This window comes from Galeopterus variegatus, unplaced genomic scaffold, assembly GCF_000696425.1.
Source record: "Galeopterus variegatus unplaced genomic scaffold, G_variegatus-3.0.2 Scaffold749, whole genome shotgun sequence".
Classification (NCBI taxonomy): Eukaryota; Metazoa; Chordata; class Mammalia; order Dermoptera; family Cynocephalidae; genus Galeopterus; species Galeopterus variegatus.
The window spans coordinates 360,378-387,998 of NW_007726860.1; the positions used below are offsets into that span (position 1 = coordinate 360,378).

Here is a 27,621-nt window from a genome sequence, read left to right on the forward strand (position 1 = left end):
AACCCAGGTGTACTAGACCTCACACCTGGAAATACATACAAGGAACAAGTCAGCAGATGGACGTAAGGGTCTACAGATCAGAAGAGTGGTCCAGGATGATTGAGTGTGCAAATCATCAATACATAAATGGTATTTAAAGCCATGGATTTAGAATTTCAATCTAGAAGACTATGTGGTAGGACTTTAGACTGATATGGTTTTGCCTTCTTGTAGTAATTGAATGTCTTTATAAGGAACACAGATGCCTTAATTCATCTGCAACCCCATACTCCTGGATTACGTATACCAGTGAGTGTCCCCACCAGCTTGGCTTCTTACATACTGGGTGTGAGAAACCTGAAGCCTGTGGGGCCACAAAGGAAGAGTATAAATAAGAACAGGGGCCTGTGGACAAGCACACAGCCCAACATCTGAAAGTGGTGGAGGAGAAAAAGTCAACAAAGGAAAGAGAGAAAGAGCCTCTCAGGAAAAGGCTCTCCCAGCCCTCTCCCTCCTCATGCACAAGCAAAGTCACCCTGTCAATTGGGAGGGAAGATACTTAGCTGACATCTCACAGTCTGGATCTGGAGTGCCAACTTTATAAGATCATTCTAGGAATGCCAACAGCCTGAACCTAGAGGCCTGAGGTCCCGTAAGGAGAAGGGGGAGGGTCTGGTGGGAGCTGAGCTTGGGGCGGCCTTCCTAAGGGTGAAGAGGACCCTCTACCCTAACATACCTGGTTTACTGATAGGCAGCCCACAGGAAGCAAGCAGGGCCACTTTTTGGTAATTCTGTTCATTCCAACACAATTCTGTATGATTCTATTTTTAAAAAATGCAAAGAAAAAAAAAAAACCAGGCTAAACTCAGCTGTATTTTTCAAATGCTAACTCTGTAAGGAAAAATAAGGGGTTGATTACCATAAAAGTCAAAACAGTGAGTTCCTGAAAGGGAATAGAAAAGAGGGTATACAAGGGGCTTCCAGAGTATTGGTGATGGTCCTTTTCTTGGTTTAAGTGGTAGTCATATGGTGCTGGCTTTATAATTTATTAAACTTCATGCTTTTATGAATTCTCTCTGTATGTAAAATATTGCACAATTAATAAACTATGCAAAGGATATTGCTGATCTTCAGAATAGTTTCAGTGTACTGGGGTAAGTTGTAGCCAGACAGAATGTGCTGAAGAAAGAATGGGAAGCCAGGAAGTACAGACAAGTACAGACAAGTATTTAGGAAGTTTTGCAATTAAAGAGAGGAAAAAGGTAGCACAAAAGACAAAGAGAAATCCAGGAAAAGTTATTTTTAAATTTTTTTTTTTCATTTTTAAGATAGAAGAGATTACGCTTAAATGCTGATAGGAAGCATCTAGAACAGATGCAGAAGTTGAAGATAAAAGAGAAATATAAAAATGTAAAACTTGGCATGTGGAAGGAAATGCTTCTAAAACCAAGGTGATAAACTGGCAATATCAGGAGTAGGAGTGCTCAAACATCTTAATTCAGAAAGCCACATTACATGTACTTCTTAAATAAAAATTACAAACAGATTTACTTGCACGTATGTGTGTGTGTTAGTATGGTCCTCTGCATTTTAAGACATGCATAGATTCTTGTAACCATGACCACTAACAGAACACAGTACAGTTCCAACACCCCAAAGACATCTCAGGTGCTACCCATTTGCAGTCAGACCCTACTCCCACCTTCAACTTCTGGAAACCACTCATCTGTTCTCCTTCCCCACAGTTTTGCCTTTTCCAGAATGACATGTAAATGGGTCACATAGCCTTCTGAGACTGGCTTGTTACAATCAGCATAATGCAATAGAGTGTCATTGAAATTGTTGCCTGTATCATTCCTTTTTACTACTGAGGAGTGTTCCATCGCATGGACAGACCAGTTTGTTCATCCATTAACCCACTGAGGAACACTTGTGTTTATTTCTAGGTTTGGGTGATTGTAAAGTAAAGCTGCTACAAATATTTGTGTACTGGTTTTTGTGTGAACATAAACTTTCACTCCTCTAGGGCAAATATCTGGGAGTGAGATTTCTGAGAGAGATGGTAAGTGTACATTTAACTTTATATAAAACTTTTTCAGAGTGTGTGTACCATTTTCCACTCCCACCAGCAACATATGAGAGTTCCAGTTGCCCTGCATCCTTGCTAGAGGATAACTAGTATTTTTTATTGTCCACTGTAATAGATATGTAGTAGTATCTCACTGTCGTTTTAAATTGCATTTCTTTAATGACTAATGACGTTGAGCATCTTTTCATGTGCTTACTTGCCGTCTCTATATCTTTGGTAAAGTGTCTGTTAAATTTTTTTTTTTTTTTTTTGCCAATTTTTGTTTGGGTTTGTTTTCTTATTGTTGAGATTTGAAACGTCTCTATATCTTTGGTAAAGTGTCAAATTTTTTTTTTTTTTTTTGCCAATTTTTGTTTGGGTTTGTTTTCTTATTGTTGAGATTTGAAAGTTCTTTATAAATTCTGGATGTAAGTCCTTTGTCAGATATGAGATTTGCGAATACTTTTTTTATTAGTCACTTCAAAATGTCCTTCACAGAGTAAAAGTTTTCAATTTTGATTCAGTCTAATTTTTCAATTTTTTCTGTTAAAATCATACTTTTGGTGTTATATCCAAGAACTTTTTGTCTAAACCAAGGTCATGAAGATTTTTCTCCTATGTTTACTTCTAAGAATTTTATAACTTTACACTTTAGCTTGTGATCCATTTTGAGGTAATTTTTGTATCCTGTGTGAGGTATTAAGTTAAGCTTCCTTTTTTTGCTTGTGGATGTCTAACTGTTCCACAGCAGCATTTGTTGAAAAGACTGAATTTCTTGAAATTTGCTGAATTTGTTGAAATGACTTAATTTCTCCACTTAATTGCCTTTGTCAAAACCAATGGGCCATATTTGTATGGAACTATTTCCAGATTCTCCATTCTGTTCCACTTTGTCTACCAATACCAATTGCATTGATTACTGTAGTGGAAAAGGATGCCGTTAAAATTAGGTAGTGCCAGTCCTCCTACTTTATTCTCTTTAAAACATGTTTTGGCTATACCGATCCACTGACCTCTCCATATAACTTTTAGAATCAGCGTATCCATATCCTCAAAGATTATGCTGAAACTATGATTGGGAATGCATCAAATCTATAGGTTGTTTTGGGGAACAGTGACATTTTAACTATATTGAGTCTTTCAATCCATGAATACAGTATGTCTCTATATATTTAGTTCTTTGATTTTTAAAATCAGCGTTTGTAGTTTTCAGCATATAGATCCTGCACATATTTTATTAGATTTATACTTAATTATTTCAATATTGACCTTGTATCACTGTATCCTTATATCCTGACAACTTGTTAAATTCAGTTATTAGCTTTAGGAGCTTTTTTTTACTTGTAGATTTCTAGCGAGTGTGTACACAGACAATCAAGGTATTTTTGTTTCTTTTCTAAACTAAATGCTTTTTATTACTTTTTCTTACCTACTGTATTTATACTTTGTTCATTCATTATGTGACTGAGTGCCGAGACTCTGGGCAAGGAGTCTAGCCTGAACTAGTTTATTGAATAATGTGTTTTATTGCCTGCCTTTCTCATATCAGTTAACCCCACATCGGGTTACTGTAATCTAAACTTGTATCTGGTTCTATTTCTATGTATGATTAGTGGGAGAATATTAGCAGGACACTGAGCAGAGACATGTAGGCAACTAGGGAGTAGGTCTTTACACATGTCAACAGTAAATGCAGTCAATTCTCAGGTCTGACCCCTCTGGACTGCTCAAAGCCTCAGAAGAAAAGGTTGGGTACAGAATCAAGCACAGATATATATCTTTTTAAAAAATAAGAGACATCTTTTCCTCTGAAACTTGAGAGAAGGAAGAGCTGAAGATACAGAAGACATTTTCAATGAGAGAGAAAGAAAACAGAATTCATTCAATGAAGCTAGAGTTATACATTATATTTCATACAAATAAACATGAAGCAGTACTAGTATTAGATAAGGTAATCCCCAATTGTCAACAATGCAAATAGTACTTTTTTTGGGAACTTCAATCTTTTTCACTTCATGACTTTAAGCAATAATCTCTTAAACCTCTTGTAACAGAGAGCTACAAGTTAAGTTATGACACAGGAAAAAGACTAAGGCCATTCTTAAAAATACATCTGTAGTTTGTTTGCATATAATTCTTCTGGTTTAAATTAACACAGTATTAATATAATACATTCTTGGGGGAGGAGAAGGGAGGATAGATACTCAACAGATGCAAAACAGTAACACAAGTAACAAATGATGCTATTCTCATAAAAAGCAATGCTTTGGAGTGAGCTTTGGTTGAGGATCAAAGTAAAAACAGAACGAATAATAGACAATTCCAATTTTTATGAATAATGAAAACAATAATATATATTTTAAAAACTGCCCTTAATGAACAGAAATAAGGGCAAATAATGTTACAGAAGGATATGTATAAGCTAAAATATATCCAAATCATATTAAATGAACATTTCATCCTAAGTAAATCCATCTGTAAAAATAATCATTGAATTATTCTGGCTTTTCAAACCATCACTAGCATAGGTCACATTATTTGCATTTGGTGTTTTCATTCCAAGACTTTCTGATTTTATTTCTGCTAGTGGCTGAGAGGTCTTCACCTTGAGGGCTACTCATCCTGTTCTCCACCCTCCCCATTCTCTGATTCTCAGAGGGCTTAGCACTGGCTGAAAGGGGTCAGCAAAGGGAGAGGAGCTCATAGGAGCACATGCAGATCCACAAGGGCGTACATCGGCATAGTCAGTGTCATCACCTCGGGTGACCAAATCCATCAAAATGTGTTCTGTTTTTAAAATACGTAATTCAAGCACAGGGCTTACCCATTCATAAGAAAGGACCCAGCAGCCACGGGCAATTCCCAGCAGCACATTCAGGGTGCGAAGCGGCTTCCCAGCTAGCACATGAGTGGTAGTGTCACAGACTTCGCTTGCAAATGAAAAGCCTTTCAATTTATTCATGACCTGGATGATGACATTCTGCTTTCTATCAAAAAGGGAAAGAAATCAACAAAATGAACATGTTTGCTGCATATACATGTTAAAGTGATTACACCAAATAATAATAATAAAATAGAAAATAATTGATTTTGTGTCTGGTGCTCGTGTCTTAATTTCTTTACAATCAATGCCTTGAAATGTAGGGAAATTAAAAAAAAACTTCAGATCTCAACTCTTGTTTATTTCAATGCCTGAGAAAACAGGCCCAGAGACTCTGTAAAGGTCACTGGCTGGCTAGAGACAGAGAAGGCATCAGAAACCAGACCCCCTGACATCAGCCTGAACACTCTTACCACTGTACCAGTTATTTACTTATCAGACCTATCTGAACCTATTTGGCACGATCAGAACCAAGACTCTCACTCATTTTATTCTAAAAAGAGAACACTTACTGAGTGTCAAACACATAGTTTTTCTAAGAGGGGAAAAAGACCTTTTTTACTAAATCGTCAGATCAGATCTTAGCGCATATTTGCCAGAGGCTTAACACCTTTTCTATCTAACTTCCTAACTAAATAACACTCAATTCTTCCCTCTTTTTTACAACAGCCTTTGTAATGCCTTTAGTTCTGTTACACAGCTTCTCTCCTTTTTCTCCCAGCAAGTTTTGGAAATCCCCAATGAAATGCAAAGGATATCAATGGCTTTCTAAGCCCCACTATAATATACTCAATGAGTTAAAAAATAAATGTCTCTCCTCTCCAAAAACTATATTACAGAGGGAAAGAGCCTATTATTGTCCATGCTTATACAGACTATCTCCAGTGATCTTGGGCATGTCCATCTCAAGACCTCGGTTTCTTTACTGGGAAAACGAAACTATATCACAGTTTTAAATCTCAGAGATCCCTAAGGTAGAGAAGAAGATCCCTAAGCCAGAGAATCTGCACTTACTGAGGTCGGTCGTGAAAAATATTAAATGTAGGAAAAAAATAAAGGCAAACCAAAAGAAAGCAAAAACAAAAGTAAAAAGGTACCATGCTAATGCAAGATGTTAGTAACAAGAGAATCTGTGTAGGGGGAAGGGGGTGTAAACTGTCTGTACACAATTTTTCTTTCTCAATTTTTCTGTAAACCTAAAAATGCTATAAAAATAAAGTTTATTACTCAAAAAAAAAAAAAAAAAAAGCAAAAAGAAATAAAAGCCTCTAAACTAGATGCTCCCTAAAACTCTTCATTTCTGAATATCTGATTTTCTCCATTCCAAGTCTGGCAGCTGCCAGCTATTTGCTGGATGTGCTAATAAGGAACAAATGTCTTTTCAAGGTTAATCAATATGGAATCAGAATGCCCTGTTCATAAGTTACACAAGAAGTCTGTGTGGGGAAAAAAGAATAAGATGAGAATATGGCCTAAATGAAAAGTTTTCTTATTAAACACTTTAATGAGAAAATAACCAGCTATAATGAGAAATAAACCAGTAATTTCTTTTTTATTTTGGGGAAAAATATAGACTTTAAAAAATATTACATCCATTTTCAGTGTTCGTTTCTGTATTAGACTAGAATGTTCAATATATTTCATAACACATTTACAAAAATTTTGAGTGACCTCCTTTTTCACTGAATAATACATGATGTTTGAATTATTAGTACTTTTATTTCATGCCATGGGCAGGAAAGGGATGCCACTATAGAGAATGTTCTATATATACACTCTTTATGCAGCACATTTTTCATTGAAATGTTTCATTATTTTGATGAATGTCTTAAAATCTTAAAACCTATGACTGATATAAAAAACATGGTTTTCCCCTTCAAACAGGAATTCAAAAATCTGTTGCAAAGAGTATAGCACTGTATTTTTGTTGGATGTTCCTTACTGTGTTAATGCTAAGGAAGACGATAAGAGCATGCCAACAAGCTATTAACCCTTCCATAAAATGTGTAGATAGCTGCTTTAATACAGCTGTAGAAAGCTTTCTACCATAGCATTTAAGATCTTTAAGAGAAATGTTTTGACAGTCAAAAATATAAAAAATATTTTTCCCATGGAAATAAACTTTAATAAGTTTTCTAAAAAGTTACATCACTTCAAAATAAACATTTAAGCATATGTCAAAGAATAAAACTTTATATTCCTGGAATAAACAGCCCAACAGACAAAAATTCAGATACTATCTCAAAACCAATCCAAAATAATCCAGACATGAGGGAGAAGAACAAAAAATATTTCCCTCCAGAAGTCAGTCCTACCAGTGAGCTAGGGGATTCCCTAATGTGTCAATGACTTCACAGACTTCAAAGTAAGAAGGGTAAGAACAGTGTATGTGCAGATTCAACAACCACATCTGTAAGGTTTGTAGGCAACCCTATTCTCATTTCAGACATGTGTGCACAATTATGCTATGCTCCTGTTGCAGGGGTCAAGCAAATCCCTTGCGCACAGAGGCATAGCTAATAGAACTTATCTGTTGTGTTGGCATTGGCTATTAACTGTAATTGTAAATATTGCTTTAAATATAAGATTTTAAATACTTTACTTACATAAGAAATGCACACTGACTGCAAAAAAATTTAAATGATATGAAAATATATAATTAGAAATATGAATTCCTTATAATTCTACCAACCAGAAATGGCTATGGTTTAACAATTTGGTAATATTCATATTATCTTTTAATTCTATTTTTCCTATCACATTTTGAAGTATCCTTATATATTTAGCCAAATGCTCATTCTAAGGGAATGAGTATGTGTGTATTTGCTTCTTAAAAACAGAAATGCATTCACATTATTCATGTACTTTTGTAATTCATGTAAGACACTTCAAATGCAACCACCTGCACTACATAACCACTAACATTGCACACTCATGCATGTCCTCAATGGTCAAGGGGAAGTAAATGAGAAGGGGGACAAAAGGCATTCAAAGGACCCCTGAATGGCAAAGTAAGACTTGAGGGGCCTGTGTACTATATTAATATATCTAGGGAAGGTGGAGAAGGAATAATGAAGAGGTAATATGAATTCAAAGGGCATGCACAGGAAGTACTAGGAGGAGTGATAGATAAGCTAACAGATGATTGCTTCCCTGTCTTTCTAGTTATCCCTCCAGAATATTCTACTGTTATCTCTTGCCCGTTTCTGATACCAAAAGTGGAACAACTAACTGGGTTAATTCTAGAGCCAAGCCTGTACATGCGTATCTCTAATCATCNCCAAAAAAAAAAAAAAAAAAAAGCAAAAAGAAATAAAAGCCTCTAAACTAGATGCTCCCTAAAACTCTTCATTTCTGAATATCTGATTTTCTCCATTCCAAGTCTGGCAGCTGCCAGCTATTTGCTGGATGTGCTAATAAGGAACAAATGTCTTTTCAAGGTTAATCAATATGGAATCAGAATGCCCTGTTCATAAGTTACACAAGAAGTCTGTGTGGGGAAAAAAGAATAAGATGAGAATATGGCCTAAATGAAAAGTTTTCTTATTAAACACTTTAATGAGAAAATAACCAGCTATAATGAGAAATAAACCAGTAATTTCTTTTTTATTTTGGGGAAAAATATAGACTTTAAAAAATATTACATCCATTTTCAGTGTTCGTTTCTGTATTAGACTAGAATGTTCAATATATTTCATAACACATTTACAAAAATTTTGAGTGACCTCCTTTTTCACTGAATAATACATGATGTTTGAATTATTAGTACTTTTATTTCATGCCATGGGCAGGAAAGGGATGCCACTATAGAGAATGTTCTATATATACACTCTTTATGCAGCACATTTTTCATTGAAATGTTTCATTATTTTGATGAATGTCTTAAAATCTTAAAACCTATGACTGATATAAAAAACATGGTTTTCCCCTTCAAACAGGAATTCAAAAATCTGTTGCAAAGAGTATAGCACTGTATTTTTGTTGGATGTTCCTTACTGTGTTAATGCTAAGGAAGACGATAAGAGCATGCCAACAAGCTATTAACCCTTCCATAAAATGTGTAGATAGCTGCTTTAATACAGCTGTAGAAAGCTTTCTACCATAGCATTTAAGATCTTTAAGAGAAATGTTTTGGCTAGTGTTGCTACATTTACTGAATATTCATAGGGTGGGGGTGGTGGACAAACAGAGCCATTAGGTATTGGAAACAAGCAAGATGAGTAGCACAGAGAGTGCAAAACCTCTGGTTGCTTTCGAAACAAGCCCCAAAAGTTTTCAGCACTAAATTGTTCATATTTAGTTACATTTTTTATTTTCAATGTTTTTCTAACTTGGATATTAATTATATAAAAGTGATATGGTACAGATGAATCAACTGTCTAAAAACATACATAATTACAGTATATGAGAGAAAAAGTTAAAATTTTACATTGAATAGAAAGTTATCAAAACAATGAGTACTTACTCAGATGGCATGCTTGTCATGACTAATGTTCTCGTTGGCTAGAGATTTCAAAAGAGAAGGAACAAAAAACAGTCAAAAATATAAAAAATATTTTTCCCATGGAAATAAACTTTAATAAGTTTTCTAAAAAGTTACATCACTTCAAAATAAACATTTAAGCATATGTCAAAGAATAAAACTTTATATTCCTGGAATAAACAGCCCAACAGACAAAAATTCAGATACTATCTCAAAACCAATCCAAAATAATCCAGACATGAGGGAGAAGAACAAAAAATATTTCCCTCCAGAAGTCAGTCCTACCAGTGAGCTAGGGGATTCCCTAATGTGTCAATGACTTCACAGACTTCAAAGTAAGAAGGGTAAGAACAGTGTATGTGCAGATTCAACAACCACATCTGTAAGGTTTGTAGGCAACCCTATTCTCATTTCAGACATGTGTGCACAATTATGCTATGCTCCTGTTGCAGGGGTCAAGCAAATCCCTTGCGCACAGAGGCATAGCTAATAGAACTTATTTGTTGTGTTGGCATTGGCTATTAACTGTAATTGTAAATATTGCTTTAAATATAAGATTTTAAATACTTTACTTACATAAGAAATGCACACTGACTGCAAAAAAATTTAAATGATATGAAAATATATAATTAGAAATATGAATTCCTTATAATTCTACCAACCAGAAATGGCTATGGTTTAACAATTTGGTAATATTCATATTATCTTTTAATTCTATTTTTCCTATCACATTTTGAAGTATCCTTATATATTTAGCCAAATGCTCATTCTAAGGGAATGAGTATGTGTGTATTTGCTTCTTAAAAACAGAAATGCATTCACATTATTCATGTACTTTTGTAATTCATGTAAGACACTTCAAATGCAACCACCTGCACTACATAACCACTAACATTGCACACTCNGTGATAGATAAGCTAACAGATGATTGCTTCCCTGTCTTTCTAGTTATCCCTCCAGAATATTGTACTGTTATCTCTTGCCTGTTTCTGATAACAAAGGTGGAACAACTAACTGGGTTAATTCTAGAGCCAAGCCTGTACATGCGTATCTCTAATCATCAAAAAAGATTCTGATTGAAAACTAATCCTGCTTGTCAATGTCATCCTTGAATGGAAACTACACAGGCCCTGTGACGTGACCAGCCCCAAATGGTTCTGCAGAATCATCCAAAAGAAGCCTGTAGGGTTCCATTTGTGGGAAGTATCCATCTCTAGGACCAAGAGGTCCAGGGGAAAGGGAAAAGGAAACTGTCTTGCCTACTGTTTGACTTCCACAATGTGAGGATTCTTCTTCATGACTTCGCCCTTGGACTGCTTCTCTTCTTTACTTATATTTACTCCCTATGCGATCCTCAGGCTTGTGACTTTAAATACTGGTTACATGCTGACAATTATCAATTTCATATCTCTAGCACAGATCTATTCCCTGACCAGAATCAAATGTCTACCTGACATCTCCACTTGGAGGTCTAATAAGAATCTTGAATTGAACATGCCCAAAACAAAACTACTTGTCTAGCCAGGAAATTAGGCAAGAAAAAAAATAAATAAATGGCATCCAAATTGAGAAAGTAGTAAAACTACATTCACAGATGAGATGATTTTAAATGCAGAAAACCCTAAAGAATTCAGAAAAAACCTGTTAGAACTGATAAACAAATTCAACAGTTACAAAATACAAAATCAACACACAAAAATCAACTGCATTTTTATAAACTAGTAATGAACAATCTGAAAAGAAAATTAAAAAAACAATTCCATTTATAATAGCATTAAAAAGAATAACATACTTAGTAATAAATTTAATCAAGGAGGTACAAGATTTATACATGGAAAATAGAAAAATGTTTTTGAAAGAAATTAAAGAAAACCCGAGTAAAAGACATCCTGTGTTTATGCACTGGAAAAATTATTAATACTGTTAAGATGACAATACTGCCCAAAGCAATCTATAGATTAAATGCCATCCCTATCAAAATCTCAATGGCACTTTTTTTTTCTTTCAGGAATGGAAACATCTATCCTAAAATTCATATGAAACCCCAAGGAATCCTGAATAGTGAAAACAATCTTGAACTAGAACAACAAAGCTGGAGGATGCACAATTCCCAATTTCAAAACTTACTAAAAAGCTATGGTAATCAAAACTGTATGGTATAGGCAAAGAGATAGACATATGAGTATGGACCAATGGAATAGAATTGAGAGTCCACAAATAAACTTTTACATCCACAGTTAATTGATTTTCAACAAGGTTTCCAGGACCATTCAATGATTAAGAAACAGTCTCTTCAACAAATGGCTCTGAGAAAACGGAATATCCACATGCAAAATAAAGTTGGACCTTTATCTTACAACACATACATAAATTAACTCAAAATAAATCAAAGACCTAAATTTTAAAGCTAAAACTGCAAAACTCTTCAAAGAATATAGCACCAAAAACACAAGCAAAAAAAAAAAAAAAAAAGAAAAAGAAAAAAAAAAAGANAAATTGAGAAAGTAGTAAAACTACATTCACAGATGAGATGATTTTAAATGCAGAAAACCCTAAAGAATTCAGAAAAAACCTGTTAGAACTGATAAACAAATTCAACAGTTACAAAATACAAAATCAACACACAAAAATCAACTGCATTTTTATAAACTAGTAATGAACAATCTGAAAAGAAAATTAAAAAAACAATTCCATTTATAATAGCATTAAAAAGAATAACATACTTAGTAATAAATTTAATCAAGGAGGTACAAGATTTATACATGGAAAATAGAAAAATGTTTTTGAAAGAAATTAAAGAAAACCCGAGTAAAAGACATCCTGTGTTTATGCACTGGAAAAATTATTAATACTGTTAAGATGACAATACTGCCCAAAGCAATCTATAGATTAAATGCCATCCCTATCAAAATCTCAATGGCACTTTTTTTTTTCTTTCAGGAATGGAAACATCTATCCTAAAATTCATATGAAACCCCAAGGAATCCTGAATAGTGAAAACAATCTTGAACTAGAACAACAAAGCTGGAGGATGCACAATTCCCAATTTCAAAACTTACTAAAAAGCTATGGTAATCAAAACTGTATGTTATAGGCAAAGAGATAGACATATGAGTATGGACCAATGGAACGGAGGATGCACAATTCCCAATTTCAAAACTTACTAAAAAGCTATGGTAATCAAAACTGTATGGTATAGGCAAAGAGATAGACATATGAGTATGGACCAATGGAATAGAATTGAGAGTCCACAAATAAACTTTTACATCCACAGTTAATTGATTTTCAACAAGGTTTCCAGGACCATTCAATGATTAAGAAACAGTCTCTTCAACAAATGGCTCTGAGAAAACGGAATATCCACATGCAAAATAAAGTTGGACCTTTATCTTACAACACATACATAAATTAACTCAAAATAAATCAAAGACCTAAATTTTAAAGCTAAAACTGCAAAACTCTTCAAAGAATATAGCACCAAAAACACAAGCAAAAAAAAAAAAAAAAAAGAAAAAGAAAAAGAAAAAGATAAATTGGACTGCATCAAAATTAAATATTTTGTATATCAAGGAACAATATCAGGAGAGTGAAAAAAAAAAACACAGAATGGTAAAAAAAACATTTGTCAACCATTTATCTGATAAAACACTAATATCCAGAAGATATAGAAAACCCATACAACTCAACAAAAAGGACCAAAACCCATTTAAAAAGTGAGCAAATGACTTAAATAGACATTTCCCCAAAGAAGATAAGCAAATGGCCAATAAGCACAACAAAAAGATGCTATACACCACTAGTCATTAGGGAAATTCAAACCAAAATTTAAGTGTACCTCAGTGAGATAAAACTTAATACCTACCAGGATGGCTATTAAAAAAATGAAAATAAACAAAATGGAAAATGACAAGCATAGATGAAAATATGGAAAAGTTAGAAGAATGTTAGATGAAAATATGGAAAAGTTGAAAATGCAAAATAATGCAGCCAATGTGGAAAACAGTTTGGAAGTTCCTCAAAAAGTTAAACACATAAGTACTATGTGATCAGTAATATCACTCCCAGATATATACCAAAAAGAATTGGAAATAGGGGCTCAGATACTTGTAGGTGAATTTTCATAGGAGCATTAATCACGGTAGCCAAAAGGTGAAAATAACCCAATGTCCATCAACAGATGAACGATTAAACAAAAGGTGCTATATAATGAAATATTATTATTCAGCCACAAAAAGGAGTAAAGTTGTGATACATGTTGTCAGATAGATGACTCTTGAAAACATTATGCTAAGTGAAAGAAGCCAGACACAAAAAGACAAATACTGTAGGATTCCACTTATATGAGATATCTAGAAATGGCAATTCATAGAGGCAGAAAGTAGATTGGGGGTTACCAGAGCTGAGGGTGGGGTGCAGAATGAGGCTTTATTATTAAATGAGTACAGAGTTTTACTTTGGGTTTAGGAAAGGTTTTATAGATAGTGGTAAGGACTGCACAAATTGTGAGTGTACTTAATGACACTGAATTGTACACTTAAATTACATGAGTATGTTTTATCACAGTAAAAGAAAACAACAACTAAAGTACTAATCTTTCCCAAACCTACTACTTCCAGCTTTCTTTGTCATTGGCAACCCCATTCTTACTTGGGTTAAAAGCATTTTCATCATCACTGATTCTTCATTTTTTTGCTCTCACCCCACATACGATCCATCACTGAACTTATCCTATCACTTGACCTTCCAGATACATTGAGAATCTGACCTCTCATCACCTTCACTCCTAACATCCCATAATCTCTCACATACATTACCATCCTTGAGACTTAAATCAATCTCAACACAATTCCGAGTCAAACTGTCATATCACATGTTACATCACGTCACCCGAATTCTCAAAGCCTCCTGTGGAATCATGTCTCACTCTGGATAAAAGGCTCTACACAAGATGCCCCTGTTCTCCTTCTGACCTTGCCTCCTGCTCTTTCCCCTTCTGCCCACCCTGCTGCAGTCACCCTTTTCCTTGAACAGAACAAGCAACTCCAGCCCAGGGCCTTTGCATTCATTGTTTCTTCTTCCTGGAATGTTCCCTGCCCAGATAACCACAGGGCTCTCTTTCTCATGTCCTTTGTGCCTTTACTCAAAAGTCACCTTTGTGGGCTGGTCAGTTAGCACACTTTGAGAGTCTGGTGCTGGTAACACCAAGGTCAAGGGTACAGATCCCATATTGGCCAGCTGCCAAAAAAGAAAAAAGTCACTTCATTGTTTCTTCTTCCTGGAATGTTCCCTGCCCAGATAACCACAGGGCTCTCTTTCTCATCTCCTTTGTGCCTTTACTCAAAAGTCACCTTTGTGGGCTGGTCAGTTAGCTCACTTTGAGAGTCTGGTGCTGGTAACACCAAGGTCAAGGGTACAGATCCCATATTGGCCAGCTGCCAAAAAAGAAAAAAGTCACCTTCTTAGAATGTCTCTTGATCACCTACCTAAAACTGCAGCCCTACACCAACACCCAGTTCCCTTCTTGTAGGTTTCTTCCTGGCATTTATCACATTATACATTTCATTTATCTTGAGGGGCAAACTCTCTCACAAATAGAATGTAAGCTCCATGAGGGCAGGAACTTTTCATTTGCTTTACTACTTTATCCCCAATGCCTGCAACAGTGCCTGCCAGAAAATAAGCACTCAAAAACATTTGTTAAATATTCATTATAAATGGATCAATACTTATTTCCCATTTGGTATTGACCCATTTATAATAAATACATCTATCTTCATATGTATATACATGCTTTATATAAATACACATACTTCATATAACCTATTAATTTATTAATATCTTGCTTATGAAAATTATTCAAGAAAAGAGGACCATGAACAAGACTCTCACTAGTGTCTAGTGAAGTAAGGCTTAGACAGTTTCAAGTCAACTGGAGAACTGATGGTATAACCCTGCTGTGGAATGGATGCTCCCCATCCTCACTGAGCTTTAATCCCTACTGTAACTGTTGAGGGTGGGAAATCCTATTACGGTAATTGAAAAGTGGGGCCTTGAAAAGGTGATCATATCATGAGGACCCTAGTGAGTGGTGATCAGAGGCGTGGTTCTGAGGGCTTTAAAAAGAGAGTGAATGAGGTTAGTTTCTGCTCCACCATTTTCGTGATGTGATATCCTGCCATCACTGTCACCACCACCAAGGCCTTCACCAAATATGTTCCCTGGACTTTGGACTTCTTAGCCTCCAAAACTGTAAGCGATAAGTTTTGTTTTCTTTATAAATTACCCATTTCCAAGTATTTTGTTGTAAGCAACTGAAAGAGACTAATACAAACCCATCCCAGTCTGAGGGAGAGCTATTTTTACAAGAACAATAAAAACCCTAAATGGAAAGAAAAAATATATAGACGGCAAGAAAACAATTCAAACAAAAAAGAATATTGTGCTGCTATATCTGTCTGATTAAATACCTGATAAGAAATCTAGAAGGCTAAAGGTTCACTTAGGTGGTTTAGCTACAGAACCTAAATGAGGCAAGTACTCCCCAGAGTATGATGTTAACCAGTGCCATGATAGATGGCACACGATCAGGCTGTGTGACAAACAGACCTTGGCCTGAAATATAGTGATATAATGAAATGAGCAATGCATACTAAGAGAAAATAAGCATTTGCACTCTTTAAAAATACATTTAAAAATATATCCAGTATGATTTCCTGGATTAATCAAGGAAGCTCCCAAGAAGATGACATGTATTGATGTCTGCAACACACTTGGGAATGAACTAAAAAATGATATGGCTGATCAATGAAGAAATGGATGGATACATGATAAAGCAAATACAGCAAAAAAATTAACAGCTGTAAAATGAAGGCTGGAGGGAAAAAATGTGAAATACTTAGCACCATTTGCCACGTATACACTTCTGGGTTATATGCTTCTATGGGGTTTATGCCTATATTGTCTTCGAGCTATGTTATAACTCTGTAAGTAGTAGAAAACTGATAGTAATGCAAATAATTCTTGTCTACAGAAATGTAAAATCTGTCCAGTGGAGGTTCCCTCTCCTACTAGAGAAAAAGGTAGTTTTGGATCTATTAACAATGCCATTTTAGCACTCCTAACAATCTATCTATGTTTCCTATCATTGGATTCTCCTTTGAACAGGACCTAGCAGCTTTTTGGCTCTCTCATTAATAAATTAAATAGAATCTTAGATAGATGCTCATTTTATATTAATAAGAGAGTCATGGTTATACCTTAAGAAATGATTTTTTTAACGGTTTTGAAGGTCTTCCACTGAGATGCCCAACAAGTTCATCTTACTGATGGAGTTTGGATGTGTTGTCCCCTCCAAAACTCATGTGGAAATTTGATCCCCAATGTGGCAGTGTTGGAAACAGACTAAGTCATGGGGGCATGATGGATTAGTGCTCTCCCTGGGGGAGGGGGGATTAATGAGTGAGTTCTCGCTCTGTAAGTTCCTGTGAGAGCTGGTTGTTTAAAAAGACCCTGGCACTTCCTCTCTTTCTTGCTTCCACTTGCCATGTGATCTGCTTGTACCCACCGGCTGCCTACTGTTTTCTGCCATGAGTAGAAGCAGCCTGAGGCCCGTGCCAGATGCAGCTGTCCCAGAATTGTAAGCCAAATAAACCTCTTTTCCTTATAAACTACCTAGTCTCAGGTATTTCTGTTATAGCAACACAAGACGGACTAATACACTTACAGAGGTCCATAGGCTTACCATAAAAGAAGTCCACCCACAGGCAGCTCAAGACCATGCACATCTTTCACTGGCTTCCAGAAGTGAATCTCAAGTGGCAACAGAATTCTGCTGAGTCTGTGTTTTTCTAATTTTAATTTTTCCCTCTACTAGTTTTCGTTTTGTTCTGTTTCATCTATGGATAAATTATTCCTCATTAGTGGAAGCAATGCTTGGGAATTTGGTTTTAAAGTATGATAATTTGGTATTCTACATTAATAAATCAAAGAATTATAGAGATCTATCCTCTTTTGGGCAAGAAACCACAAAAGACCTGGTTAGTTAGTCTTCATTGGCTTATTGACTTGTCCATTTTGAGTTAAAATCAATTAAGATTTTCATGCCAACCTGGAAGGAGAATAGCTCTTTGCAATCTAGATGGGTATTCTTATCTGTTTTCAGTCTAGACCAGTGGCTGAAATTGTAACTAATTCAGAAATGTTTTAAAAATCCAAGTTCATATAGTTAATATGCTCAAAAAATAAGACTAGTTTAATAATTTTGGTTTAATAAAAACATCTATGCCTTATCTGAATTATCCATGTTAAGTATAATATAAATCTACATTTTATTCTACTTGGGTTTATTTTTCCTAAACTTAAACAGGTCTACAGATCAAATAAAATAAGATTACTCCTTTATAACTTTTAGATTATAAAAAAGGTAAATTTGTGATTAATTAAACCGAATCCTTATTCAAACAAACTTTTTATATCAATAGTAATTATGTTTTGTAGTATGTCATCTTGAAGACAATTTTTCAACATCTTTAGGTAATTTAAACCTGGACTGACTGGAGGAGCATGCCCAGGGTCCTAGGCAAGAAGTACACGCAGCTCCCACAGCCTGGAACAAGGCAGGAGCACACCTGGGATCCAAGGCAGGAGTCATAGGAAGACCTCACCACCCAACAGAAGGCAAGAGCATGCCAAAAATAACACTTCCATATGGGTGGTCCACCACAGCCACTATCACAACCACTGCTGCTGCAAGGGTGGCTTGGCCACCATAGTAGCAGCCACAGCCACCATGCATTCAGACTGCTGCCCACTTTACTGCATTGACAAAAGGACAGTCACCAGTGGAGACCACGAAAAGGAAAAGGAAGTCTCTCTCCTCACAGCCCACTCCAGAGTAATAGAAGAAGCAACTGCTCTACCAGGAAACCAGACATCAATGTAGAAATACCAGAAATATGAAAAACCAAGAAAATATGATACCACCAAAGGAATACAGTGATTCTCAAATACCAGACCCTTGAAATGACTAAAAAGAAATTCTGAGCAACAATCTTAAGGAAACTAATGAGATATGAGAAGATTCGGACAACATAATGAAATGAGAAAAAATGTCCAGGATATGAAGGAAGAAATTTACAGAGATAAATACCTTAAAAAAGAATATAGCAGAACTCCTGGAACTGAAGAATGCACTAAAAAAAATAAGAAACACAACCAAGAGCTTAAGCAGCTGGTTAGAGCAAGCAAAAGAAAGAATTTCTCATCTTGAAGAGAATCTCTTCAAAATAACCCAGACAGACAAAAAAAAAAAGGAAAAAAAAAGAAAGAATTTCTCATCTTGAAGAGAATCTCTTCAAAATAACCCAGACAGACAAAAAAAAAAAAAAGGAAAAAAATTTTTTTTTAAATAAAGAAACTCTAAGAGAGTTATCTGACAACTTTAAGGGCAAAAACATCAGAATCATGGGTAATTCAGAACAGGAACAGAAAGGAAAAAGCACTGAAAATATATTCAACAGAATAATAATGGAAAACTTCCCAGGTATAAGGAGAGACACAGACCTTCACATGAGGAGGCTCAAAGATACTCAAACAAATTCAAACCAAAAAGATTCTCTCTGAGACACATTATAGCTAAAATGACAAAGCTCAAAGACAAACAGATAATCCAAAAAGCAACCAGAAAAAGTATCTAGTCACCTATAAGGGAGCCCATATCAAACTAACAGCAGATTTCCCAACAGAAACTCTACAGGTCAGAAAAAAATGGTATGATATATTCAAAAACAATAAAAGAAAAACCTACCAGCCAAGAATTATGTACCCAGCAATGCTATCCTTCAGGACAGAGAAAGAAACTGTGTATTTCCCAGACAAACAAAAACTATGCGAGTTTACCACCACTCAACCAGCCCTGCAAGAAATCCTCAGAGGAATCTTGCTTGTACAATCTGAAAGATGACAATCACTACAATGAATGCACAATAAAGAAAAAAACCCATTGGTAGGACAAAATGGGAAAGAGAAAGAAACTAAATCTTACCACAACAAAAACTCAACAAACATCAAAGACACACAATAAAAGGAAGAAAGGAACAAAAGATATTTAAAACATCCAAATGAAAACTGACAAAATGCCAGGAGTAAGACAATACCTATAAATAACAACCCTAATTGAGAATGGATTGAACTCCCCACTCAAAAGACATAGAATGACTCATTGGATTAAAAAGCTGACCCAACTATAGGCTGACTTCAAGAGACTCATGTCACTTGTAAAGATTCACACAGACTAATAGTGAAGGGATGGAAAAAGATATACCATGAAAATGGAAACCAAAAATGAGAAGGAGTAGCTATTCTTAAATCAGGTATAATACACTTTAAACTAAAAACCATAAAAAGAGACAAAGAGGGCCACTATATAATGATACAGAGATCTATCCATCAAGAAGACATACCAATCATAAGTACATATGTACCCAACACTAGAGCATCCAGACATATAAAGCAAACACTATTAGGCCCATAAAGATAGACCCCAACACAATAATAGTAAGGGACATAAACACCTCTCTCAGCACTGGACAGATCATCTAGGTAACAAACCAGGAGAGAAACACAGGCCTTAAACTGCACTTTAGACCAATTGATGTGGCAGGTATTTAGAGAACATTTTATCCAATGACTACAGAATATACATTTTTCTCATCAACACATGGAACATTCTCCAGGATAGACCATATGTTAGGTCACAAAACAAGTCTCAATAAATTTTTAAAAACTCAAATCATTTCAAGTATCTTTTCAGACAACAATGGATAAAACTACAAATCAATAACAAGTGAAATCCTGGAAACTATACAAACACATGGAAATTAAACAACATTCTCCTGAATGTCATATGGGTCCAAGAAGAAATTTAACAGGCAATCAAAAAATTTCTTGAAACCAGTGAAAATAAAGACACACCATACCAAAACGTATGGGATACTGCCAACAAATGTGAAAATCTGGAGAAAATGGATAAATCTGTGGACACATAAAAACTACCAAGACAGAACCAAGAAGAAATAGAAAACCTGAACAGACCAAAAATAAGCAATGAGGTTGAAGCTCTAATCAGCAGTTTCCCAACAAAGAACAGCCCAGGACTGGATGGTTTTACTGCTGAATTCAACCAAACCTTTAAAGTGGAATTAACACCAGTCCTTCTCAAACTATTCCAAAAAACTGAAACAGAGGCCATTCTCCCAAACTCATTCTATGAAGCCAGCATCACCCTGATACAAAAACCACAAAAAGATACAACAAAAAAGGAAAACTACAGGCCAATACCTCTGATGGACATAATGCAAAAATCCTTAACAATCTATTAGTAATCAGAATAAAGCAACATATCAAAAAAATGATACACCATGATCAAGTGGGATTCAATCCAGGGATGTAAGGATTGTTCAACATGGGCCGGCCCGGTGGCACACCGGAGAGTGCGCCGCTTGGGAGCGTGACGGCGCTCCCTCCGAGGGTTCGGATCCCATGTGGAGACCGGTTCCTGCTCACTGGCTGAGCGCGGTGCGGGCACAACACTGAGGGTTGCGATCCTGTTGCCGGTCCCTGGTACGGGCACGACACCGAGGGTTGCGATCCCGTTACCGTTCAGTAAAAAAGACAAAAAAAAAAAAAAAAAGGATGGTTCAACAAGTAAATAAATGTGACACACCATATCAACAAAATTAAAGACAAAAACCATATAATTATCTCAACAGATGCATAAAAAACATTTGACACAATTAAATTAACCATCCCTTTATGATAAAGATTATCAACAAATTAGGTGTAGAAGGAAAATGCCTCAATACAATAAAAACCATACATGACAAACCCACTGCCAACATCTTTCTGAATGGGGAAAAACTGAAAGCTTTTCCCTTAAGAATAGGAACAAAACAAGGATGCCCACTCTCAGTCACTCCTACTTAACATATTATTAGAAGTACTAGCCAGAGCAATCAGGCAAGAAAAAGAAATAAAGGGCATCCAGATTGTAAAAGAACTCAAACTGTCCCTGCTTGCAGATGATATGATCCTACATATAGAAAAACCTAAAGATTCTGTCAAAAAACTCTTAAAGCTGGTAAATGACTTCAGTAAAATTGCAGGATACAAAATCAACATGCAAATACCACTAGCATTTTTATACTCCAGTAATGAATTAGCAGAAAAGAAATGAAGAAAGGAAGCCCTTTACAACAGTCACCAAAAATAAATAAATAAGTAAAGAAATAAAATACCTAGGAACCAATTTAACCAAGAAGGTGAAAGATCTCTACCATGAGAACTACAAATATCTGCTGAAAGTAAAGAGGACACAAAAAGATGGAGATATTCCATGCTCTTGGATTGTAAGAACTACCACTGTTAAAACGTCCGGACTACCCACAGAGATCTACAGATTTAATAAAATTCCCATCAAAATACCAATGATATTCTTCACAGAAATAGGAAAAACAATTCTAATATTCATATAGAACAACAAAAGACCACGAATAGCCAAAGCAATCCTGAGCAAACAAAAAAATAAAGTTTGTGGCAGTACACTACCCAACTTCAAATTATACTACAAAGCTATAGTAACCAAAACAGCATGGTACTGGCATGAAAACAGACATTCCGAGCAATGGAACAGAATAGAGAACCCAGAAATCAACCCACATACCTACAGCCAGCTGATATTTGACAAGGGCAACAGAAGCATACATTGGGGAAAGGATTGCCTCTTCAATATGCTGTGCTGGGAAAACTTGACATCCCTATGTAGAAGAATGAAACTAGACCTGTACCTTTTGCCATATACCAAAATCATTTCAAATGGATTAAAGACCTATATATGAGACCCCAAACCATAAAAGTATTTAAAGAAAACAGGAGAAACACTTCAGAAAGTAGGACTGGGCTAAGACTTTATGAATAAGACTTTAAAAGCAGAGGCAACAAAAGGAAAAACTAAACAACTGGGGTTATATCAAACTAAAAAGCTTCTGCACAGCAAAAGAAAGAGTTAACAGAGCAAAAAGACAACTTACTGAATTGTAGAAAATATATGCAAACTATGCACCTGACAAGAGACTAATATCCATAATATAGAAAGGGGTTTAGAAATGAGTAAAAGGTGACAAAAAATGATTACATTTTGTAATGATAAATATATATATAAATAAACTTGGACTGATATTAAATTTAGCTAACTAAAGAATCAGTGGATAACTAATTTGTAAGACAGAATACTGAAATATTAATTTTACATACTTTTGCTTATTTTTACATGATATATAGAAGTTATCTCTTTTGTTTATGTCAATGTGTGTGTTCATCTTTGCCACTTAAAATTTTATAAAAGGGTGTAAAAGAGACAGGGAGGTAAGAAGCTATAATGTAAGTCATGCTGGTCTGCTAAAATGCCTAGATAGCACAGACATTTCTCAATTATCCTCCCAATTTTCCTGTGAAACAGAATTCAGTAACTTTGGCTACAATGTATAATTAATATGGCTGACTGAGACTAGACCAAGAATAATAGTGACTGAGGAATACAACTATGCATTAAGTCTTTGTTTTACAAAACAAAAAAAAATTCATGTGAAAGCAGTGGTTTTTGGGTTTTTTGGTCTCTAGAGCCTTTTGCACTCTTGGGACTTATTGAGAAACCTAAAGAGCTTTTGTTTATGTGGACTGCAACTATGATACTTACCATCGAGGAAACTGAAACTGAAAAATTAAAAAAACAGGTATCAATCCACTTGAAGACAGCAATGATGAACACATTGCATATTAACAGAAAAAGTCTGACTGTTACTGTAAAACTCCTCATGACCTCACAGATGGTCTGGGATCTGTCCTCAAGTAAACTGAAAATTTGTCCTAGGATATGAAAAGGCATAATGAAAAGCAAAATCTGGAAACTGGATTTCAGGTTTATAATACCTGAGTCTGAAAGAAAGCTTTGAATTATGCCAAAATTTTAGCAAAATGCAATGTTGATAGGCTTGCTTTTATGGTTTGCTAATACCTTTGCCTGTAATACAAAGATCACTTAGCAAAGATTGTGTATTAACAGGATAATTTTTTCACCTTTATGTTGACTATACCATGTCTGTAATTATTTTAAAAAACAAAGGTTCCTCATCTGTATTACGATCTGTTTATTTTTTAATGTTTTATTGTCACTTTCATTAAATAGATTACCTAATATTATTTCTGAGGCTGTCATGATCTTATCTTAATGAACTGTCCAAATATCCTTAACTTTTTTGAGTTTGGCTTCTCTAAATTGAATTCGAAATATAGAAAAATAACTTATTTAAGAATATCTTTTACAACCTAAAACTGTTTTTCCAAAAAGACCCTTGGAAATCACAAAGTTTTTTTTTTTTTTTTCATTTATAAGGGAGGTGCTAGGAATAATTAAGTTTGATATGTCACTATAGTAACGTTCCATGGGAAGAATTGTAAAATCAGAAGTGCCACTTGGCCTCTCCCAGTTAAAATTTAATATGTAAAATGTTATAAATATAAGTATTTCAGAAATTATAAGGCTTATGGAAAATCCCTGATAGTGGTTATTGCCCTTGCTTTGCTGTCCATATGTACTTACCTTCAGTGATCAAAAATCTTATCTAACAGTTCAGTTGAGTTTTCTTATACTTATTTAGTAGAGTCCTAGTGGTACTTTGCTGCTCTTAAGACAATAAAGTAGTTTTAGCAGTTGTAACTTTAGTTATTTAACATGGTAACTTGACCAGGGTCTTGCTTTTATCATTCTCAAGATTATTATGCTATATATCTCCAGAAGTTTTTCCTTTATAAAGAATATGTGGATCCTTATGTAAAGAAATCATTTTACTTTATAAATCAAAGGTAATGTTTTTTTTTTTTTCCTTTTTGTCTTTTTTACTGACCGGTAACGGGATCGCAACCCTCGGTGTTGCGCCCGTGCCGCGCTCAGCCAGTGAGCGGGAACCGGTCACCACATGGGATCCGAACCCTCGGCGGGAGCACCGCCGCACTCTCAAGCAGTGCACTCTCCAGTGCGCCACCGGGCCGGCCCTCAAAGGTAATGTTGACTGACTTTAAAAATAGGTTTATTTACTGCAACAACAGTTTTATTATTTTGCTTGCTACGAAAACAACCAAATTTTCTTGTTAGTTACATTACTCATTATAAATTTGCATCACACCTTTCACATTTAAAAGCTATGAGTAATAAGTAACCCCCAGCTACTTGAAGTCTACAGATAGTTTTCGGGTTTTTTTGATGTCTGCCAGAAAGCTCTGCAACCAGTGACAAGCCAGAACTGGTAACCTCAACAAAGGACTTTCCAGAACCCCACAGAAAAGAAGGTACCAAGTAATTCAAACTACTGGATGCTTCAAAGAATAAACTATTGGTTTCTGATGGCTTCACTTAGACAACTCTTAGACTAGACCATGGCATGAGGCATGATTGATTGCCAGGCCTCTTTCTGGTCGATGAGCAGACAGCTTCTTGAGACTGCTAACTCAAGCTTTGCAGAATAAGAATATACTACATAAGACTAGATAGACCAATGAGGGAAAAGTATTATGATTATGGATTTGAAATATTTTTGATATTGATTTAATACTCTATTTTCTGAATATATAAAGAAGCCCATTCTCCTTTTTCTTAAGCTATCTGCAATTCACAACAGTAGACAATGCTTTTTTAAACTGAAATAAAACATTTAAAAATGATACCTGATTCTCAATGATTGCCTCAAAATTCAAAAACTCTTAAGTCCCCCTACTTTTCATGGCAATAGTTATTTGTATAGTTTTAGAATATGTTCTCTGTTGATGGGAGTTCAGACCACACTACCCCAAAATATGGTGCCTAAGCATACTAAATACTTTAAAGGAATTTGTGAAATGGCAGGTGCAAGAGATACTCTTTGACCTTCACCTTTTCCCCTGAAACAGATCATAAGACTCCTATGAGGTACCCTCCCTACATTTGGAGGAAAAGAACATCCTATCTTTGAGGATGGAAGGATACAGAGGAATCTGAACAGAAAGGCCTTGCTAAATTTCCCCATTTAGTACCCTTAAGCTCATTCCCTTTTGTCCTATCATGTTTTTCCACGATTTTCCACTCTTTATCAAACCCAGTATAAAAATGTAACAGGTTTAACCCTTTCTTCAGGTCATCATTTCCTTATGAAGGCTTCCATGTCACATAACACTTACATTAATTTGTATACTTTTCTCCTGGTTAATTTGTCTTCTTGCCAGTTCAAATAGTTTTTTCTCCTATACACCTTTTAACTGGGGTATAACTGGAAAAAGTCAGTTATGCAACCAGGCCTTGCCTAGAATGTCATGCATGAGAATGATGCTCAGTTATTCAGGTCTAAAGTCAACTTGGAAGGAACCAAGACTGAGTGTACTTAGACAGCCAGTGCCTATGAAGTCCTCCTAGGAAAACTGGCCTGGTACCTGGCTTAGATTCCGAGCCTGTAGGTGTTATTTCTTAAAAGCTAGAAAACAGGATATTTTGTGGACCTCAAGATAGGTACCCAAATTGATTGGCACTGTAGATGAAATCTGGTGAAAATGTTGCCAAACTAGGCTCTTGGGTCCCAAAGTCTTAGAAATGAACAATACACCCAACAGTAAAGCAAGCAACTCTTTATTAAAAAAGGAGATAGACTGGGCCGGCCTGCCACTGCGCTCCCAGCGCCGCACTCTCCTGAGTGCGCCACGGGCTCGGCCCAGGATGGTCATTTTAATGGTCACTTTGAAGCTTTGTGAACATGCAAGAACTCCTAAAGGGGTCTTAATCTGTAACAATTTTTATAATTATTTTAAAAGAAAGAATGTGTAGATAAGTTTTAAACAAAGCTGACAATTATATTGTAACAAGCCCTGGGGAGAGGTTTTGCAACTCAAGTATGTCTGTTCTCAGTTTACATTATTAGGTCAATCCATGGGGTAATCATGTGCTGGTAAGGGGCAGGGAGGGCCTCCTGACTGAGGAATGGATTTGCAGGGAAAATGGAATCAATTTTGTTCACAAACTTAGCCCGATTTTGTCTCAGTTTTGGGATAGCAAATAGTAGATGGTTCTAAAAGTCCTGTCTGAAATTACTCAAGCAAAAACTCAGACATTAGTTAATTTTGTAATTTTTTAATATTATATGCCTCTAGCTTTTACAAAGTATACTTAAAAAGGCCTACAAACACTCTTGCTGACCCTATGTAAATACTCAGGCAATAACTAATGAGATCTGCCTTATTTTGTAACCAAGAATAATTTTTCTTTAAGATTATTTTGATCACAAGGAAGAAAAACTGCAGGGGAAAATTGTGAAAAGACCTTAAGTGAAAAAGAAGATTACTGAGTGACTTCAGTAGGAAGTAGGACTTCAGTGTTTAAGACACACCCTTCAGGGTTATGTGATTCTATGAGCTTTATGCTTTTCATTGTCTTTGAACTATTTATAACTGTCAATTGCAGTAAATGATAGAAATGCAAAAATTCTCTTCAATAGACATGCAAAATCTGCCCAGTGGAAGTGCATGTGACTTCCTTCCCACTATGGAAGAGGCCAGCCCTGAAACAAAGGCATTTCAGCATTCCCAGCGGTCTTTCAATGTGTGTGCTCTTTGGATTTTCCTTTCAGCAGGACATAACAGCTTTCTGGTTCCTTCATTAATTAATGAGTTAAATAATACTCATTTTATGTTAGTAAAAGTCACAATTGCAACCTTTTTAAAAAAAACTATCTTTTAACAACTTGGTGGGTAAATATGTGCGTTCAGTATACAATTCTTTACAATAAAAAATTTAAAAAGTTATACAGGTGCATATTTTACCTAACTGGCAAGTGCCTTAGTCCATTTTCTACTGCTATAATAGAATGCCACTCTGGATAATTTATAAAGAATTGAAGTTTATTTGGCTCATGGTTCTGGAGGCTGGGAAGTCCAAGAGCATGGTGCTGGCATCTGACAAGGGTCATCTCATGGCAGAAAGTGTCACATAGAGAGGGAGTGCCTGGGACAGAGAGCAGAAACTTGGCCAAACTCATCCTTTTTATAAAGAACCAACGTCTAGAAGAACTAACCCACTCCCGGGATAAGGAGATAAGGATATTAATCCATTCACAGGGGCAGAGCCCTCACGACCTAATC

The 27,621-nt window shown here is 35.6% G+C and overlaps 1 protein-coding gene across 3 annotated transcripts in view; it reads right to left on the reverse strand.

The window, feature by feature from the left end:
- Window positions 1–27,621, reverse strand: part of MCPH1 (microcephalin 1) — a 265,284-nt gene that overhangs the window by 158,899 nt on the left and 78,764 nt on the right. For 2 of the 3 annotated variants that reach the window (XM_008572047.1, XM_008572048.1), the window contains exons 10-11: window positions 9,394–9,431; window positions 4,872–5,034 (exon numbers count right to left, since the gene is read on the reverse strand). In XM_008572047.1, the coding sequence (XP_008570269.1) occupies window positions 4,872–5,034; window positions 9,394–9,431 (201 nt within the window). Of the gene's footprint in view, window positions 1–4,871; window positions 5,035–9,393; window positions 9,432–27,621 lie in introns of those variants that run through there. The other variant, XR_550428.1, reaches the window with a different exon arrangement.